General features: G+C 38.6%; 1 protein-coding gene across 1 annotated transcript in view; it reads left to right on the top strand.

Annotated features, from left to right (window-relative positions):
- LOC118406774 (glutamate receptor ionotropic, NMDA 1-like) overlaps positions 1-20,179 on the top strand; it is a 30,430-nt gene continuing 10,251 nt past the window's right edge. Inside the window, exons 1-13 of the mRNA XM_035807089.1 lie at positions 1-367; positions 790-1,051; positions 8,375-8,503; positions 9,134-9,310; positions 9,781-9,881; positions 11,074-11,195; positions 11,714-11,888; positions 12,889-13,045; positions 13,913-13,996; positions 15,241-15,349; positions 17,351-17,481; positions 18,324-18,488; positions 19,004-19,235. Of these exons, the coding sequence (XP_035662982.1) occupies positions 818-1,051; positions 8,375-8,503; positions 9,134-9,310; positions 9,781-9,881; positions 11,074-11,195; positions 11,714-11,888; positions 12,889-13,045; positions 13,913-13,996; positions 15,241-15,349; positions 17,351-17,481; positions 18,324-18,488; positions 19,004-19,235 (1,816 nt within the window). The 5' untranslated portion in view covers positions 1-367; positions 790-817. The remainder of the gene's footprint in view (positions 368-789; positions 1,052-8,374; positions 8,504-9,133; positions 9,311-9,780; positions 9,882-11,073; positions 11,196-11,713; positions 11,889-12,888; positions 13,046-13,912; positions 13,997-15,240; positions 15,350-17,350; positions 17,482-18,323; positions 18,489-19,003; positions 19,236-20,179) is intronic.

Genomic DNA, 20,179 nt, shown 5'->3' with positions numbered 1-20,179 from the left:
TATTTGAATGCAGAAAAATGGATAAAGTATTTTTACGGTCAAGTGATCAGACGAAAACAAATTAACATGTAAATAGATATGGATCCGTTTCGCTTAGCCGTCAAAACCCCAACAGATCAAAATGAATATGATGAATATTCCGATCGCCGATCGTCCGTTCCGAAGAGTGATTTCCTCCAAGCCTTGTAATACTCTCTTAGCTACGTGCGTTCATTATAATTCTTTATTCTGCTGCGTCGAATAAAACATATATGGGCTCTTCCTATCTATTTTGAGACTAGATTCTGCAAAGTCAAGGACGAAACAGTCGTTTGTATAAAGCTGTGTATGCATCGCACGAGGAGACTGGGATTCTTCAAGATTTCAGGTCAGCATTTTTTTCTACACCGTTTTTTTCGCCAAGATTTAAGGTCAGTAGTTTTCTACGACTAGATTCTGCGAGATTTTAGTTCATTTTTTTCTATAGGGCGATTCGAAACAAGGGGCAGGCGTAGGGAAATTTAATTGGAAGTGAGAAATCAATGCCGCGTTAGGGCATCTATGCTTCAAGCCCCGGTCACATCTGTATTACGAAAGCTTTACGTAGGGAAATCGAGGGTTTTCTTGGGGCAGCCCCTGAATTTATCGTACACATTTCAGATTTCTTGTGACAGAAAATATTGTCGTGGGTAGTTTTTAAGGGTAGTTTCTGTCATGATTTAGCCGAAAATTTAATAATAATAACGAAAATCGCAAAACAAATGCGAGCGCGCTTTTTCCTGATCCAAAATTTCGCATCGCGTATTCCAGGGAAATACAAGGCGGCAGACGAAGCAAAATGGCGGCCGTGCCAGGTCTCCTCGTCTGTTTCTACTGCGTCATGGCGTCGGTCTACGCCCAGTCTGCAACACCTAGGATTATAACCATCGGGGCGACGCTTAGCTCAAGAAAACACGAAGATGTCTTCGCGGATGCTGTAAATAAAACCGGCTACAGGTCGACATCGCTGGTGATGGAAGCCAACCCCATACGGACGGCTCTTCTGGTTTGCGAGAAGCTGGTATCACAGAAGGTAGGTGCTAAGTCGTAACAGAAATATGCCCAAATTAAATGACAGTTAAACACACAATTTCGTACCGGAAATCACGTAACACAGCTTTATCTCAGCAAAATATATTCCATGCTAAACGTCTTTAGTTTTAATACGTTTCAAACTATGGATATTTTAGCACTGTTGAAACAGTCCCTGGCTTTTCAGCACCAAGGATAGGTATTCTGGAAGGATCTTCAGAATCATGTCAAAAGTCCTACCTGGTCATTTTAAACTGTACAAGAGAGGAAATAAAGCACTGCTCATATATTAAAAATAGCCATACATTTGGTATATAGGGAAAAAATAACAGGTCATAAGGGGGACAGAAAGTGGAGGTTCAATTTTGGTTGTGAATATTGCAACATTGCTCTCATTTATTTTAAAATCTACTGTTGTTTTATGTGTACCGCCTCTAAAAATTCAGAACAAAAATATACGTATTAGTATTGGATAGCATTTTTTTTTTACTTCAGCTTTAGAATACTTTCAATATTTGATTAAAAACTAGAATAAACACAAATATAAACTCGTCCATGCATTTCAAAATTGTTAAAAGTGATGCAAAAAAACATATCAGCACTAGCCTCAAATTCTACAAGTACAAAATTAATACATTAACTGTTTTTATGTATCTGCATAAAAGGGCATTGTGATTTAGATAATACCACCAACCACAGTAATGATTTTAACCATAGGCATCATATACTTTATGTCATTGAAACTAAATGAAATTATGGTATCAAAATTGATTGGATGTTAATTAGAGCAGCACATAATTTTGTATTCAATACCTTTATTGTAATTGCTCTATTCAACTTGATTATTATTTGAAAAGCTTGGTTTTTTGTGTGATTGACACATCAAAACCCTGTGTGTTATAAAGTACAGAATGATGACACAGGCATATTGCATGATAAAAAACACCCAGTATTTGATTCCCATTCAGATACCATCTCCTATAGGCCCTATTTTGCCCCTAAGGACTTCGAAATCAGATTAGAAGAAATAAATCTACTTGTACATGTGTAGGTCATAAATTGATCCGTTGGTTTGGGGACACATTTTTTATAAAGTGACCAGAAATTTGGCATTTAGATTATTACTCATAATTAATGTGAGTTTTAAGGACCTTCGGAATCAAAGTGATCAATTACACAGAGGAGACTAGTACACATTCCTTTGACTCTTTTCAAATTTTGTGCCAAGAGTCTCCCTCAACAAGTTAAGCATCTAATTGTGCTATCTATATCTTCTGATGCTGTAGGGCTAAGACCACACTGATTTGATTTTATAGATCATATCCACTGAAGATAAATGTCAGAGGGTGAAAAAAATCCAGCCACCAAATGCTGCTTATATCGCAGAGCTAAGCCACAAGAAAAATCTGCTAATACCTCACAGAACTATTAGAATATAAAAATTGTCTATTGATGCAAATACAGTCAAACCTGTATTAAGGGCCACCTCTACAGAGGAGCCATCTGTCCATAGTGGCCACTTTTTGTCGGTCCCTTGGGTATTTTATCTACAAGTTACCACCTCTATACAGAGGCCACCTGTCTATAGTGGCCAAATTTGTCCGGTCCCTTGAGTGGCCGCTATAGACAGGTTTGACTGTACATTTGAATGATATCGTAGTTCTAAGCTCAGAGCCGAAACATCTTTATGATTTGATATCCGTTATGATATCTTGTGACTTGATATCATAAAGGAATGAAGTGAAGAAAAATGAAGAATCTTTTGTTCTATGTACCATACTACCAGTAAGATTTCATAATGAAGGCAGCCTTTTATTGCATTTCATTATTGGCAAATTAGCAAAAGCTTGGGGTTCCCAAAGGATGTTATATGCATATAATAAAATTAACATGGCCTAATACATAAAACAGTTTCTTGAATTTGACAGGCCTAATGCATCATAATTGTGAAATAACACAGTGATGCGGCAGTTTTTGTGCAATCTGTAGCTGCTATGCTCCATTTAGCGCGTGTAAAGTGCCATATCCAACTGTCTGGGATATACATTCATGTAACATAAAATGAGTGTGAGAAGATTTATAGTGCCTAATGCTATAGATGGAAGTTCTCAATCTTCTAGATTTGTTTCAACTTTTGTCAGTCATTTTGGGTTGATAATATTATGTGAACTGGATAAAATATTCCACCATGTGTTGCTTTCATTATACTTTGGCCATGAAAACGTTTGATACTGGTGTTCTGGACATGGTGATAACTTGGGTTATCACCGACGTTTTGAACCCTAGTTATCACATGGGATTTTGTTGTTATCACATGGCTTGCATAAAATAATTTGAACATGGTTCGTGTACACTGATTGCACTGCTGTCAAAAATCCGAATACTGGATTTGGATGTTTAAGAGAGACACCAAATTTTCAAACTTCTGGCACATTTTGCATTAAAATATGTGTTTTTGGGGGGTGGGTATGACATAAATCAAATACAACCCAGTGTATTCTGGATCAGTCTAAAATTTAAGAAATTAGGTTGGTCTTGCCATTTCAATATCAGCTCTACTCCAACCTTAATATTATACACTTCTTGATCAATTGGTCAATGAACAAGCAATCTTTTGCTTACACCCAGTCTTTTGCCTTTGCGTTCAGCTTGACACCTAGGTCAAATTTTCCAAAATTTCATTCCCTAGCAATTATATGCTAGGCAAGGTGCACAAAGCAAGGAGGTCACTAAGTGTAATATATTATCGGGGCTATTCTTATGATTAATAATGATCCTCAATACATGACAAAGGCTTTCGAAGCATGATGTATTGCCATTGTGACATTATTCTCATTCAGGGCTTTAGCCACTGTATCAAAGATCACAGTTAATCAAAGAATTAAAATAGAAGATAAATTAGACTAAAGGTATAAGCCAAGAGATTGTACAGTACAAATCCAAGGTCAAAATATATTGTATAATCTGAAAAAATGAGTATGCAAATATTTGCTAACTTTTTGGATATGAGATATGCCATTAGTTCTTTCTCTTATTTGGAAAGAGAGAGAAAATTATAATACACAAATTGTACACAATCCATAACATATGTACACCCATTACCCCAACAATGCCGTTTTTTACATGCAGTGAATATATGCAAGATTTGCTTCCCATTGAAATTGAATCGAAAATCAAAACATAACCTTCTGGTAAATGTACATGTAATTATGAAATTTAAAATTCATCATTTGTATGTTAATGAAGGTTAGACATCCAGGTAATAATATATGACAAATAGCAGTTGCTCAAGCAACAGGATATGATTTTGGAAATGGTCAGACATTTAAGGTAGCATCAACCACCTTTCGTCACACTAAGCATTTCTGTTGAAGAGAAGGTTTCATACCCATAAACTATAAATTGATGTTAAAACTGAAGATAGTCCAAAAGAAAACAAAGATAAGGCAAGGTTGATGTAAGTGAGTCGATTGGCTCATGTTGTTTGACTACATTTTTTTAGATTTAAAAAAAAAGTGTTGTCCTGAGTCTGTGTGGTTTGGTCTATTACAGGGTACCTGTTTCTTTTTCTTTGGCCAACCGATCAATGGTTTTGTGTCAATCAATCAAATCATTGTTGCCTTAAGAAAGACACAAATAATATAGCAAAGGACTTATAGGGCTAATTGCAATAATGAAAAATCTAGTAAGCATGAAAAAGTGAAAAGTATTCTAGTCACACAATGACTCAGAAATCATTATGCATAAGAATATATACGTTGACGAATCCTATTAAATTGCTTTCCTTTCATTCATAGAGATTATTGGTATGTCAGAAATTGCCCAGCATGAATTCTTGATTTATGATGTGAGGAGAGGGATATGTCTAAACTGTTTATTTGTAAAAATCACCTCATCTTGCCGAATCAATCGTCCGTTAAGGCCTGAATATTGGCCTCACTGGCACAAATGAAATACTTCCCTCCATATAATGTAACTCATATATATAACTCAATATCAATTCAAGATGAACATTTTGATCTCTGATGTGCTGGTATAAGATATGGCTGAATTTGCATACAGAACACTGGTTAGAAATAGATTTATGGATTTGATTTTTTGACGGGTCAAGAGATGATATAGGGCCCCCAAAATGTATAATTTCTAATGGACTTAAGTGCACCTGATCTAAAAATTTAAAAGACGGACACGAAAAATACTGGGAGGACAACATATTAGTGAGATTTACAGTAAAACCTAATTGCAAAGTTAACCTTCCTTTATTCAGCACTTGAATATGAAACTCAGTCTATTTATTCAAAAAGTCTGAAACTTTAGTTATGCATGTGCAACAAAGGTTTATTATTTTCTGTTGCTTTACTAGAACTATACAGTATGTAACGTTACATGATTGTATAATGTTTGTATCCCTAGATGCACTCACAATCAAAACTAGGAGCATAGCTTCACTTTTCAGTGATCAAAAGTGCACACCCCTATGTACTGCCAGCCCTATGATATAATCGGATTAAATTTGATTTTGCCATTTTTGGCATTATCTCATGAGTTGGTACTAGAGACATCCTTAGCCATTCATCATGAGATAAATCTAAATTTAATGATTACCTTTGCCAAGTAGGTTATGTTTACAGTTAGCCATTTCAAATACATCATGACATGTGACAATCCCTGCATGACAGATATAGGAAAATATATCAAAGAAGGTTTAGACATTAGAAATTCCTCCAATGATTGTAAAAGCCTCCAATAACTGTAAGAAATTTATCCCATACTACAACTTCTGTATTAGTTAGATAAGCGTTAAGTTGTAGAACTGTAGTTATGTAGATGCCATACTTTGTACCCCGTACAATTGTTGTGCAATAAAACTATATATTATGTGTTTCTTTCTCTGTGAGCAAAATAGCTTGAGAAGCCATGGATGGATCCTGATCATATTTGATAGCAGAGCAGGGGTCTGGAAAACAAATGTGAATAATTTGATAATTAGCCCCCGAGCAGCTTTCCAAATTACTGCAGATAAACTTCTGGTTTTGATATCTCATGTTCTGGACATGCTGTGGTCATGTTTTTTAAAGTGGTAGATAATTCTTGGGGCAGAGAGTGAGTGCTGTGAGTTTGGGCCCCCTAGCAGTTTTCTTTGAACAGTGTAGGGAATGAAATTTTTCATACTTTCGACGAGAATATATGTATCTCTTCCTAATGTCTTTCTGGTAGACTTGTCACCGGGTAGAAAGCTAGACAATATTTTGTTGGCTATTAGTGTAATACAGCTTCACTATACGGCTTGACTGTGTTCAGCCAAGCAAACAGGGCCACCCTAACTCTTGCCGTTATCGCCGTTACTGTGTTGGGTTTTATCACACACAGGCATGATAACAGTCAAGACTAGGGAGCCATAGCTTAATGGTATTTACCGAATGGAGCATCTGGTAACCTACATTCAACCTGATTGCTTGGGTTAAATTCCAGGGGATATCATTCTGGAGATGCTTGTCTGGTTTAGGGCCATTATAACAGCTAAATCAGACATGCATTATGCTTAGAGCTATATAGGGTATGTTATTAGATAATTGAAAAGAATTTGATCCAGTAAGATGATTTTTATGTAAAATGCCACTTGCAAAATATCAATCAGTGTTTCAGTGCAGGTATGGATTTGAGCCGTTGACATGATTGTATACTATCTAAATGGACCAATCCTGTATCCAGGGTATTGTACTATAATTGTTACCCGTATTAAACAGTTTTATTACCCTTGAACACCCGAGTAGGGTCCATTTGGACCCCAGGCGTAAATTTTGAAGTCGCATTTGAACATTTTTGATCTGAAGAAAAATTCCTTCCGTGACTTTGTCAGCCAATATCTTCTACACCTTCTCCTAAGTTTTTATGAAAATTGGTACAATACTGTGGAAGCTATAAAGAAAGTCCGTGATCAGTCCATCTGGGGTCCAAACGGACCCCAGCAAAAAAGTGCAGCTTTTGAAACAAACTTTTGAGTCTAACTCCCTAACTACTCATCATATCACCACCAAACTTTCAGAAGATAATAAACATGTAAAACTAAATTCTCATAAAAACTTCTGTGTCATCACCATATAATATGACGACATTATGACGTCATTTAGCAAATAAGGGCGGCCATCTTGGATTTTGACTACTGACGTCATGAAATTAGCATAAATTATATATTTTGAATCTTGTTGAAAATAGCATTTAAAATAGCATTGAATTTCATAAAATTTTATTGTTGTAAGAAAACAAGCATTGTTTACCAAGAAAACCTTGTTTGAATCGAAATTGGCAAATTTTTGCAAAAATATGCCTGTCATAATTCCGTAGCCATGGCAACCCCAAAATGATAAATTTACTTTATCAACAAAAAAATTTTGCTAACAATATTTTGTGATATATTACCAAGTTTCGTAGCTTTAGTACTAGCCGTTCATGAGTTATGCGACATAAAGGTTGCTGAGGGCCTCAAAATTCCCCTCTCTGGTCAGAATAGGTTTAGTGCAAAAGATGGTCCTTCTGATCTTTTGCATCAATTATGATAATGAGGTGGAATAAGCAACACCTTAACATATCAAAATATTCCTCTTACATTGACGAAGCAATGTATGTACAATGATCACCGATAGGAATTGGAACTGAGATTTTATGAACAAAACATTTTGGGGTCCGTTTGGACCCCACTCGGTCATTTTAGTCGCAAAAAAATGTCGGGTGCTTGAGGGTTAAGCTCAGGATTGGAAATAGGCTTATCACCTTTAAAATTTGTGTTTCTGTCTTACCCGTGCTACTTATAACTTGTATACTGCAATTCGTCCCTTTGCAAAATGCACCAGAGTTTGCTTTCTTTCATGTCTTTGATATGTTAAGATGTTTTAGCACCTTATCAGGAGTTAAAAGTAACTTTATTTCCCTTAGCTACTAGATAGTTATAATTACAATACTAACCACACATTGTATTATTTTTTAATCACTACTAAGGTTTTCAATGCTGCCCGGTGCATGATTGTGCACTTTTTTTGCACCAAAAATTGGTGCTCTGCACTTGTGCATCCATATGCAATTCTGTAGGGTAAAGTAGATTTTTAAGTATTACGAGATACTAAAAACATTTGTTGTACTTTTGTTAGAAGTTAGGTCTATCTATTTCATGTTGACTGCTTCATATTTTTGTGCACCCAAATTGTAAGGTTACTATTAAATACTTTTAGGTGCTGCACTAGTGTTCTGATACCAAAGAATGAATTTTGAGTCTTGAAATTTGCACAGTGTAGTCTTTTAAATCCACTGTGACTTCACATCTATACAGGTGTATGCTGTGATTGCCAGTCACCCCACGGACTCAGACCTTGCCCCTGTGTCTGTGTCCTACACGTCCGGGTTCTATCGGATCCCAGTCATCGGGATCAGCAACAGAGAATCCATCTTCTCGGACAAGGTCAGGATATCTTTGCTTTGGATAACCAATAACCTGCCTTCAAACATAACACACATCCAGTATAGTAACACACTAAGTATATAATAGCTGTGACCAGATTATAACAGTTTATCTGCTCATCCATAGGGTAAACATTCGTTGTATTTTATAGGATGTTTAGGAATATCAAGCCAGCAGACAGTGGTTTCAAACTGCAATATTTGCAAAATATCCATCAAGTTTATTTCCCAATAAATATCATGTTTTAAAGTCAACACTGTTAAATATATGTTAACCCATGGATAAAGGTGAAGTAGGGTATATGTTTGTAAGAGGGACTTAAAGGCTCTAACATTGACACAGAGCACCGGGAGGACCTTGCAGAGGACAGATCAAGTTGGAGATGCAAAATGTTCAGGCAACTAAAATCAGGAGAAACCAGATTGATGTGCATGGCAGAAGAAAAGCGGATCCTAAGAAAAGAACTTTGCAATAGACCAGAGGCAGCTTTCAGATGTACCCTATGTGTCAGAGACTGTCATTCTTGTATAGGACTGTTAAGTCATAGTCAAAGCTGTAGGGCTGATATCATAATAGGATTATTTATTTGTTTACCAATTGTTATGTAATACAACAAGTTTATTTCTCCAGAACATCCACCAGTCCTTCCTGCGGACAGTCCCTCCATACTCCCAGCAGGCGGACGTGTGGTTCTCCATCCTCAACTACTTCAAGTGGAAACATGTCATCCTCATCACCAGTAGTGACCGGGATGGGAGAGCCATGCTCAACAAGTTTGAGACCCTCGTGGAAGACTCCGATGTCAAGGTCTTGTGCATTTTGTTTAGCATCTGTTTAGTCCACATACAGTAGGCTGTACCAGTACAAGACTGTATTTTCTTGTTGGACCGGTCCAGAAAAAACAGACCTGAAAAAAGTCATAGGACCAGATATTGAACAAATTAGAAAATGAACAGATTTTACCAGCAAGAGTTCACAAAAGATAACATTTAAGATAAAAGTGGAGCATGATGGGTAATTTTTTTTCTTTGTACACAGTATGAGGGAGTTGATATTTACATCTTTTGTAGTTTGACTTTAAGATGTTGGAGAATCAAGAAGAGGACTTGTGTCTGATTTTCACTATTGTACTTGGGCTGCTAGACAACAAATGGCAATCTTTGCTTTTTCCCAGATTTTGTTGTATAAAATTTGAGAGGAAAGAAAGTAGTAAACAACAACAACAAGTACAATATCATCATATAAAACATACAACCATGTCTTTAACTGCACTACAGATAGAGAAGTACTTACCCTACCAGCCCGGTACCAACAATGTCACTAGTCTGTTGGCTCAGACAGAGGATGTGGAGTCCAGAGTGCTGCTGCTATACTGCAGGTATGGCATTATTGTTCAACGACAGTTGTGTGCCTGTCCTTGGTCCTGAAGTGTGTGCCTGAAATGTGTGCCATGGTTTGTAGTTCATGACTGTTGTGTGCCTGTCCTTGGTCCTGAAGTGTGTGCCTGAAATGTGTGCCATGGTTTGTAGTTCATGACTGTTATGTGCCTGTCCTTGGTCCTGAAATGTGTGCTATAGTTTTTAGTTCATGACTGTGATGTGCCTGTCCTTTGTCCTGAAATGTGTGCCTGAAATGTGTGCTATGGTTTGTAGTTCATGACAGTTATGTGCCTGTCCTTGGTGCTGAATTATATGTCATGGTTTGTAGTTCATGACTGTTGTATGCCTGCCCTTGGTACTGAAATGTGTGCTATGGTTTGTAGTTCTTGACTGTTGTGTGCCTGTCCTTGGTCCTGCAATGTGTGATATGGTTTGTACTTCATGAGTGCTGTGTGCCTGTCCTTGGTCCTGAAATGTGTGCTATGGTTTGTAGTTCTTGACTGTTGTGTGCCTGTCCTTGGTCCTGCAATGTGTGATATGGTTTGTACTTCATGAGTGCTGTGTGCCTGTCCTTGGTCCTGAAATGTGTGCTTTTGTTTGTAGTTCATGACTGTTGTGTGCCTGTCCTTGGTCCTGAAATATGTGCTATGGTTTACTGTAGTTGTGTAAAGTCTTTGTGCATACTCTTGTGGCAAAAAAGTAAGAAGCCTGCACCCTTATCAGTGGCACTAAAAAGCTGTTGTGATGAGATGACACTTGTAATTTGTCAAGTGTGTGTAGTTATTATTACTATGTCCCAAGTGTCTGTTCTTGATAGTAGTGTGAAGTGTATAGATACTTCACATTGACAATATGATGCCTTGATCTGTGTGCTTCTAAACAAATTTGATCCGTGATTTTATACATAAAATATTGTGCTTTCTCAAACTTTCAACCAACCAACTCTAGTCTTTGTAAAGGAATGAGCAATCCATTAAATCTGTGACAATACTTTGTGCCAATATAACATGCATGTGGCATCTCAGAAGCTCATCCCTTGCAAAAGGCTGGAGTTGGAAAGTAAAAAATTAAGACCCAACCAATGGCCAAGAGGGTAGATTATTCACCTTTCATTTAGTAGATCATGAGCTTGATCCCCAACCAAGTCGTGCATGCTGCTTTAAACCTAAGATGTTTTTGTGTTTGTTCCAGTGAGGAGGATGGTGTGGTGTTCTACAGAGATGCCAAGGCTCTGAACATGACCAGATACGGGTTTGTGTGGATTGTGTCTGAGCAGGCTGTCACCGGGAAGGCTTTGAAAGTTGCACCTGAGGGTAAAAACGGGTTTCTTTGTCTTGCTTAACTGGAAAACTACTCTAAGGTGAAACACACCAGTTTCTACAGCATGTATAACTTATACTATAAGCTGCATGAGACCGAACTGAAAGGTTTGTCCACGCATACTAAGTTGGGACCCCTGCTCTTTAACAGTGCTTGAGGTGGATCATTTTAAAATTCTATGAAGTTTCGTTAAATCACACCTCAATTAAGAATACTTTGGTTCAAGGATAGAAGATATACTCCTTCCTGTTTCTGTAGAAAAAATTTCTAGTTTCTGTTGACAAAAGCCTGCATAAAGTGAAAATGCTACTGACAGTAGAGCTCCAGTAATCAAGCAGTTAATGCAACCTTTGCTCAGCTACATGTATCTGTATCAAATTTGTTTGATCTGTGGTGAGTTAAATCCTAGCGCCTGTTCCTGCTTGTACATGTTATAAGGATTGTATTACTCATTTTGGATGGTGATGTAAAAATGACAGCCCCAAGTAAAAATGACAACTCTTGTTTCCAGGTGTGCTTGGGTTACAGCTGGTGAATGGTTCAAACGAGGACGCCCATATCCACGATGCCGTTGCCGTGGTGAAGGCCGGCCTGACCACTATGTTCGGGAAGGAGAACGTCACAGAACCGCCGCGGGGCTGCCGCAACGAAACGGGATACTGGAAGAACGGACGAGCATTCTACGAGTAGTTATTTTTCTTGATTTTTGCTTCATTAGCTTTTCTAAATATTTGTAGCCTTTCATTGGGTACATCTACTTTTTATCTAAATTTATCATTATCACCTAGCATATTCTATTGCTTAGCTATATCCAATGTAGCATTGGTGTGATGCAAGGGTTAGAGTGTTGCACCAAAAGGTCTTGATTTTATTACTTGCCATGCCTCAATGTTGTGCCCTTGGGAAAGGCACTTTTAAGTATTGAAATACAATATACCCACCATAACATTGGAGTGAAGCCCACTAAGCCTTTCGGTTAATCTGTCAAAAGTGTGCCAAAAAATGCATGGTATAACGGATTTGGTGCACAATAAATGTAAACATCAAGAGTCTAAAAGTCTTTTTTTTTCATCCAATATGTCTACTTATAATACTAAATACCTGACTATTGTGTATCTGTCCGGGGTGCTGAAATTTCTGCTATTCTGTGGTATGGTGTTTTGTGTTCACTGTGCACATTACCAAATCTTAGACTGACAGACAAAGAGAGAGATCATACATTCAGGTTGTGTGGAACAACCACAAGCAGTCATTCCTATTGATTGTACAGCAATGATCCCCCAAAATAGCATGAAAAGTCCAGTGGTTAGCAGCTCTGCCTCTGGACCAGGAAGCCATATGCTACAAATTCAAGCTTTGTTGCTACTTGATAGGGTCATACCCCTTAGACAGGACTTTGGTCCACAGTCTACTGTCCATTGTGCTTGTCAAAAAGACATGCTAAGAGGGGAATTTTCCCAGTTCAGTGAACCTGTGAAGACTGTACATATCAGCTGTCTTCTCTGTCATAATCAGTGGAAGAGTTGCTCTTCATTGAGCTAAACTGGATCGATATCACTTTCATTTTGTCATAAGCCCTGGTTAATGAAAAAGAAAGCTATACAATTAATATTGGCGAAAAATGCACACTTTCAGATATGACAATATCGTCATCATATGCTTCTTTTTGTTGTGATATTTCTTCAGGTATCTGATTAACACCCGCCTGTTGTCAGGACAGACAGGGGTGGTGAGATTTGACAACGTTGGAGACAGAGACTCAGCAGAGTACACCATTGTGAATGTGCAGAGAGCTAAAGGCCTGCGCCCTGTTGGCAACTGGTCCAACATTGGAGAAACACAGGTAGGTAATAGATCCTGCTCTTCAAAAGATCTGCTCAGTGTCACTGACAAAAGTGACCATTTCCAAAGTCATATCCAGTTGCTTGACTTACTGCTGTCTGGCATTACTAATAGGTATCACAGAATAGAATTGTTCCAATCTCCAAGCAGTTGAAGAAAGTAAAAATCTTAACGTTTCTCAAGCTCCCAGTCCCAAGCAGTGAGCTTCCTACTTTTCCCACTGACCTTTAGCTAGTGTCTCAGCAAAAGTAAAATTTTTATCACCATTTTGTCACTTTATGAGGTTAGAAATGTTCATGTTGAGTACATAAAGATGAATTAGTAAATGAATGATAACAATATCATGTAGTGAAACCAACCTCAAAATTTTCATTTGTTTACTAAATATTAAGTATTAGTGCAATCAATTGTTTAGTCCAGTCATTGGCGACACTGCCACTGATGCTGTCAATCAATTCTGGCTGTGCTGCTTGCCTGTCATGTATGCTACCGGAAAGGGTTGCAATTCTAGGGACCGGACGTTGAACCGTGGTCCATTGTTCATTGTACTTGTCTAAAAGAGCTAGGGGAATGTTTTCAGTACAACGAACCTGTAAATACACAATGTATGTCTTCTCTGTTGCAACCAGTAAAAGAGTAAGCTCTTCAATGAGCAAAACTGGATCAGTCATAAACTGTCCTGTGTTGTATTCCACTGATGAGACATAAAGTAGAGGAAGCATTTCCTTTCTGCATCGGTTTTAATTTTAGGTTCAGGCAGTTTGATGGAGTTTATAGTTGTTGGTCATGTTTGGTACCGACTTTGTTTGACTGGAAGGTGAGTTGGTTCCACAATGTCATGTACAGTATGTCTTTCATCTGCCTTTAGATCAAGATTAACGGAGATCAGATCATCTGGCCAGGAGGGGAGACCAAGAGACCTGAGGGCTTCAACATCTCCACCAGACTCAAAGTAAACTTGTTTCTTTTGGTACAGGAAAGTAAGACATATCAGGGTAAAACACAGTAACTGTTGTACATTCAGCTGAATATATGTACTTCAACACATACAAACCAAGGCTCGAAATCCCTTTTTTTCATTCCTGCATTGGTGCAGGTAACATTGAAAATTACCTGCACCTCTCTGAATTTAGGATGTATAAATCATACTAAAATTGTTGAGGAAGCATTGTTATTTTCCTTTTTTTACTTAAGGTGGTAACAGTCAATGCAGCTGACAGCTGCAACAATCCACATATAACTACATCATAGGACATTTATGTATATTATGACCAGAGTGCAGGTTAGGTGAAGGTAGACATCGGAAATACCTGCACAGCTCCAATTTTACCTGCACTAACCTGCATATACAGGTGATATTTTGAGCCCTGCAAGCAAATATACAAATGCACACACACACACACATAAATAGCCTTTTTTTCCATTTTGTTACGAAATATCAATTACTGTGCATTTATAGCCATATCTGACAAGTACTATATTCATAATGATCAGGAGTCATAACAAAATGGTCATCTTCAAAGCCATTATTCAAGAGTATACTTGAATGACTGAGCTGTCAAAGGCTTTGTTGTGCTTCAAATCCCTTCATTTGTGCCTACCTATACATTTCAGTGTGTATGCTACTTTATGCAACTGTACTAGAGCACTTCAGTAGAATGTATCTTATGAGGGCGTTTTCCAAAATGTTGTCTTGAAAAAGATAAAATGCATGAAATGGACAAAAGTCTGATGAAACATGGACCTAATATCCAACATATACAGTAACCGTGATCTAGTTTGTAGCTTCAAGACAACTCCTTGATATGACTGATACTGCAACGGTTAAACAATTGAAAAAAGGGACCCCAATAGAAAGTTTAAGGGCTGTTTTGAATTCATTATCACTTTAAGATGTAAGCCCTAAGAAACCCTGCAACACCATACTATTTTGGGGCACAGCTGGATCCCCAGATTTTTGAACTTGCAATAAAAATCAAACAGGGACCCAGCAACATAAAGACACTGTAACCTACTTTTGAAAACATTGAGGGGTACACAAAATCACATATTAATAACAAAAAAATCAAGTCTCAAGTATTCACATAATGTTCTACTGACGTGCTCTGTGCAAGCTACTCTACATTCACTGCATTGATGTGACTTTGATTGCTGGTTGTTCTGCTTTCATTTCAAGTGTGTGTCTCTTCCCTGTAGATTGTAGTTATAGAGTCGCACCCCTTCGTCTATATAAAACCAGTGCAGTCGGATGGCTTGTGTGTGGACCGTGCCGTGCCATGTTATGCTCCTAACAATACCGTCTATGGTAAGGGTAATCTTCACAGATTTTTACAAACACTGCTCATGGTAGAGACTCAAGGTTGACCCTAATAAAAATCATAAAACAGATATTAAACAGACAAAACACTTCAAAGCATTAGACCAAAGTTTTGGCTGTGCAAGTACATTTTTGTCTAACTTACCTACATGCCCCAATTTATGACAATCTGACATTCCTTATCCATTCTGAACAATTTACACAAAAATGTCCTGCAGTTCCAAAACAGTGGCTCAGCCTACACAGAAATGGTAGAAATGGCCCATTTGTAACTTCTGGTAAACAGAAAAGCAATAATGAAAGAAATGTGCCAGATAGCCTTCTCATTAAATTTCATTGGTGAAAAGTGGCAAATTAAATTAAAAAATGGATCAAATGTGAAAGATAGCCTATGGCGTCCCCCATCACATGTCAGGGTTGAAAATTTGAAAAACACGAAATGTTTAAACTTCTCTTGCTGCTGAACCCCATAACCAATCCAAGTCATTTTTGTGGCTGAATGATGGCTGAAACACAAGAATTTAATCTATTTCAACTTTTAACCAAATCAAGTTTGTTGCCAAACGACTACTTCACGAAGCCGATGGTTAAAAGAAGGGGTCAATCTTTAGTCCCTGCCATGAGTAGTGTTTGCCTGCGTAGGTCTACTCATGACTCTATGTCTGGTGCTCTTTACGTAGACAGTGACTATAGAAATGCACCCGTTCATCTACGTGTTGGACGCCCAGCGTGATGGGTCCTGCCGGGAGAAGCAGGTTCCCTGCCTGGTCCCCAATGACACCAATTATGGTATGGACTTCTTCCATTCTCAGATAAGCTAAATGGCTTCACCCTAGCCTGATAAATCATGCTTATAGCAGCCCTTTGACTTGTCAGGTTCCTGGAAGCTATTTTCTTATTTACTTACTGGGGTTCATCGCAAAACAAGCTTGATGGCTATTGAAAACCTCTAAGTTTGGAGAATTGGACACTTATGGTATGGACTTCTTCCATACTCAGATAAACTATTAGGCTTCACCCTAGCCTGATAAATCATGCTTATAGCAGCCCTTTGACTCGTCAGGTTCCTGGAAGCTTTTTTTATTTACTTACCGCAAAACAAGCTTGATGGCTATTGAAAGCCTCTAAGTTTAAGGAGAATAGGGCACCAATTATGGTATGGACTTCTTCCATTCTCAGATAAACTAAGGCTTCACCCCAGCCTGATAAATCATGCTTCTAGCTGCAGTTGCACCCTCGCACCGGTCAGGCCCCTAGAAGCTTGATGGCCAACATCTCTAAATTGGGAGAAATGGATCTGTCTTTGGATGAAATATTGTCAGAACTACAATAAATGATAATGAATAATTGGTGGCTATAATGACTTGTTTACATGGTGACAAAAAAGTTCCTATTGGAAAGAAATGGCTCTCTGAAATTAGAGTTGTATGGCCACAAGCTCTCAGGTAGGAGGCCCAATCAGCCCAGACAGCAAAAGATTGTGTAAATGCAGGCTAGGCTCCACCCCTGAAGCATTGCCAAAAATCTTTATGGAAAAAAAAAACATAACAATTTATTCTGGTCCTTATGTAATACCAACCATCCATTTACAAGTAACAATTAAGGGTGAATTTAGATAAATCCTTTCCAGAGTTCTCACCCCAATTTTTTCACGGCGTAAAGGGTATGTCAAGCCCCATACATGTAGGTGTAAATTTTGTTGGGGGAGAGGGTCTAGCAGCATCTTCTGAAATTTTTTAAACCTCAGAGACACAATCTTTTTACATTTTGAGGGCCAAATTTCATGAAATAAATCCAACATTGTTACAAAACAACAGAAATACCCCTACGCTCATTGAAACACAGCCCAGAGGCCACAGTCAAGGCATAGGGGATACAAATCACAGCGTAGGGGCTCCCTTTGCTCAACTGTGCTTGTGAGAACCCTGCTCTCCCATTTAGGCTTTTTACAGTGACATAGACCATGCAACAATGAGGTTCTCTGTGCAGGTAGTAATGCTGGGGAGATGCAGTGTTGTGAGGGGTTCTGTATCAACTTGCTGAAGCAACTTGCCCAGAAGCTCAACTTCACCTACGACGTCCACCTGGTCAAGGATGGCAAGTTTGGAACACAAGAGAGGGTAAAGCACGTTCTTCTATGAGTTATATAGTATCTGTTATGGTTACCATTGCCAATGTATGGACAACCTTTTGCTCCTGTACCCCTAGGTTCCTACCCCTGTGTTTCAACACCCCTATGTTCCAACACCCCTTTGTTACAATATCCCATGTTCCAACACCTCTATTTATGTTTCGACACCCCTTAAAAACACTACCAATATTTTCTGACTATGTTTGTTTGTTACAATCCCCCTATGTTCCACTATCCCAACATGTACATTTCTAACTCCACTATAATCCACCACCCCTGTGTTCCAACACCCCTATATATGTTCCCACACCCCTATGTTTTGACATTCCTATATTCTGGCACCTCTATATAATGTTCCCACACCCCTATGTTTCAACACCCCTATGTTCTGACACACCTATGTTTCAACACCCCTATGTTCTGACACCCCTATGTTACAACATCCCTATGTTCTGACACCCCTATATTACAACACCCCTATGTTACAACACCGCCATGGCTTATGTTCTGACACCCTATGTTCCGACACACCTACAAGTAGGTTCTTACACCCTTTGTTCCGACACCCCTATGATGTTCCAATACCCCTATGTTTCAACACACTTCTGATCCCACAGCTCTATGTTCCGACAGCCCTATATGTTACAACAGCCCTATGTTTCAAAAGCCCCATGTTTCAACACCAGTACTGCTATTATTCCACACCCTAGATGTTCGAACTCTCGATATATCTTCCCAGAGTAGTTGTACCAAACCCCTGCTATCCTTTGTTCAATCTGCAATTGGATGTTTTTGATATCAATTTGTGATATATGTATCGTCTTTACCCAGGCAAATAACAGCAACAAGAAAGAGTGGAACGGCATGATTGGGGAGCTGCTAAGAGGAGAGGCAGATCTGATTGTGGCGCCCCTCACCATCAACAATGAGCGTGCCCAGTACATAGAGTTCTCCAAGCCCTTCAAGTACCAGGGCCTTACCATTCTGGTGAAAAAGGTGGTGACATTTTTGTTCTTTTTACCTGGTATACATTACTAAATACATTATACCTAAACATCCAGATCGTTAGTGGGACAAGGTAGCCATGAAGATACTAGAGACTTGTCTCCAGATATATGCTTCTTAAAAGAATGTTTTTCATCAGCAGGAAGTGGTCCAAGCTGGTAGGCAGGTTCTAAACCCTCTGCTTTGCTGACACTGTGATGTCACGTATGGCAGAGTTTAACTTGAGTACATGTACCTGTAAGCAGGAATCAGAGAAGGAAAGTGTGATTTATAAGGTTCTATGTTCAATCACTTGTGTGACAAGCATTTTAATACTATTTTCGGACCTTTTTCATGCCTCAGGAAACCCAGAAGAGCAGTCTGGATTCGTTCCTCCAACCGTTCCAGAGCACCCTGTGGCTTCTGGTTGGCCTGTCCGTCCATGTGGTTGCACTCATGCTGTATCTTCTGGACCGTTTCAGTCCCTTTGGACGTTTTCAATATTTCAAACGTTTTGTATCCCTCAGGAAACCCAGAAGAGCAGTCTGGATTCGTTCCTCCAACCGTTCCAGAGCACACTGTGGCTTCTGGTTGGCCTGTCCGTCCATGTGGTGGCACTCATGCTGTACCTACTGGACCGCTTCAGTCCCTTTGGACGTTTTAAACTCAGTAACGATGAAGAAGAAGAGGACGCCCTGAACCTGTCCAGCGCCATGTGGTTCTCCTGGGGTGTGCTGCTCAACAGTGGTATTGGAGAAGGTATTTGACAAAGTCATTGATTTATTTATTGGTTTGGCTTTTTAACATTCACTGCGTTTACCTTAGACTCGCCTAAGCCTGTAGAAATTACAAAGGGCTTAAGCCCTGCTGATAGACATAAAGACAATACAAATGGAATTTGACACGAATAGTGTAACAATCAATAGCATTATTCTAACTACATGTACATAGAAACTAATAGATGTGGAGAAGGTATGCCACCAATAAGGCCATTGCAAAGCCCCAACAGAATGTGAGTGTACAATCTATCAAATTAATATGTGTTTTCAAAAGGAAATTCATTCTTGTTCTTTCACATCTTCCTTCCTTGACTTTGAAATTAGCTTCTACGACAATAGTATCCATTTGCAGATTTTTTTAAACTTTGTACTCTTTTTTGTATCAGGAATTTTGCAGCAGGTTTATATGATTTACATGATTGGTAAAAACTTCTTTTTTTAAATAGACAAAACTTGGTGCGTGCTCAGTACATTTAATCCATATAATTGAATCAATATGGCTACCTACCTACCTATCTATCTAGTCCCTTGACATCCTGGTCATTGGAGGAAAGGGTAGCCATGAAGCTGGCATAGTGTAGAGAAAAGAAAATTTTGAAGACTGAAATCTGTCTTCCTGGTGGGACATAGGATTTTTCTTTTACACAACCAGTTTTTCTCACCTGTTGACGTTTCTATGTCTGTCAGCAGGTGAGAAAAACTGGTTGACTGTGTAAAAGAAAACTCCTATGTCCTATGATCTACCAACGTGATGAAATTATTTTCGGATGTCTTGCTGGTGGTTTCTTGCTCTCTACCATGAGTTCTAATCAGTTGTTGTAACAGTTGTTTTTTCCGAAAATAGTTTCATCAGGTTGGTACTATATAGGATGAAGGAGAATTCTTGTTACACAACCAGTGGGTACTTACATTGCTTATGTTTTG

This window comes from Branchiostoma floridae, chromosome 19 (assembly GCF_000003815.2).
Source record: "Branchiostoma floridae strain S238N-H82 chromosome 19, Bfl_VNyyK, whole genome shotgun sequence".
NCBI classification, from domain to species: domain Eukaryota; kingdom Metazoa; phylum Chordata; class Leptocardii; order Amphioxiformes; family Branchiostomatidae; genus Branchiostoma; species Branchiostoma floridae.
The sequence above is the reverse complement of the archived record's forward strand: the minus strand, read 5'-3'. Positions and strand labels throughout refer to the sequence as shown.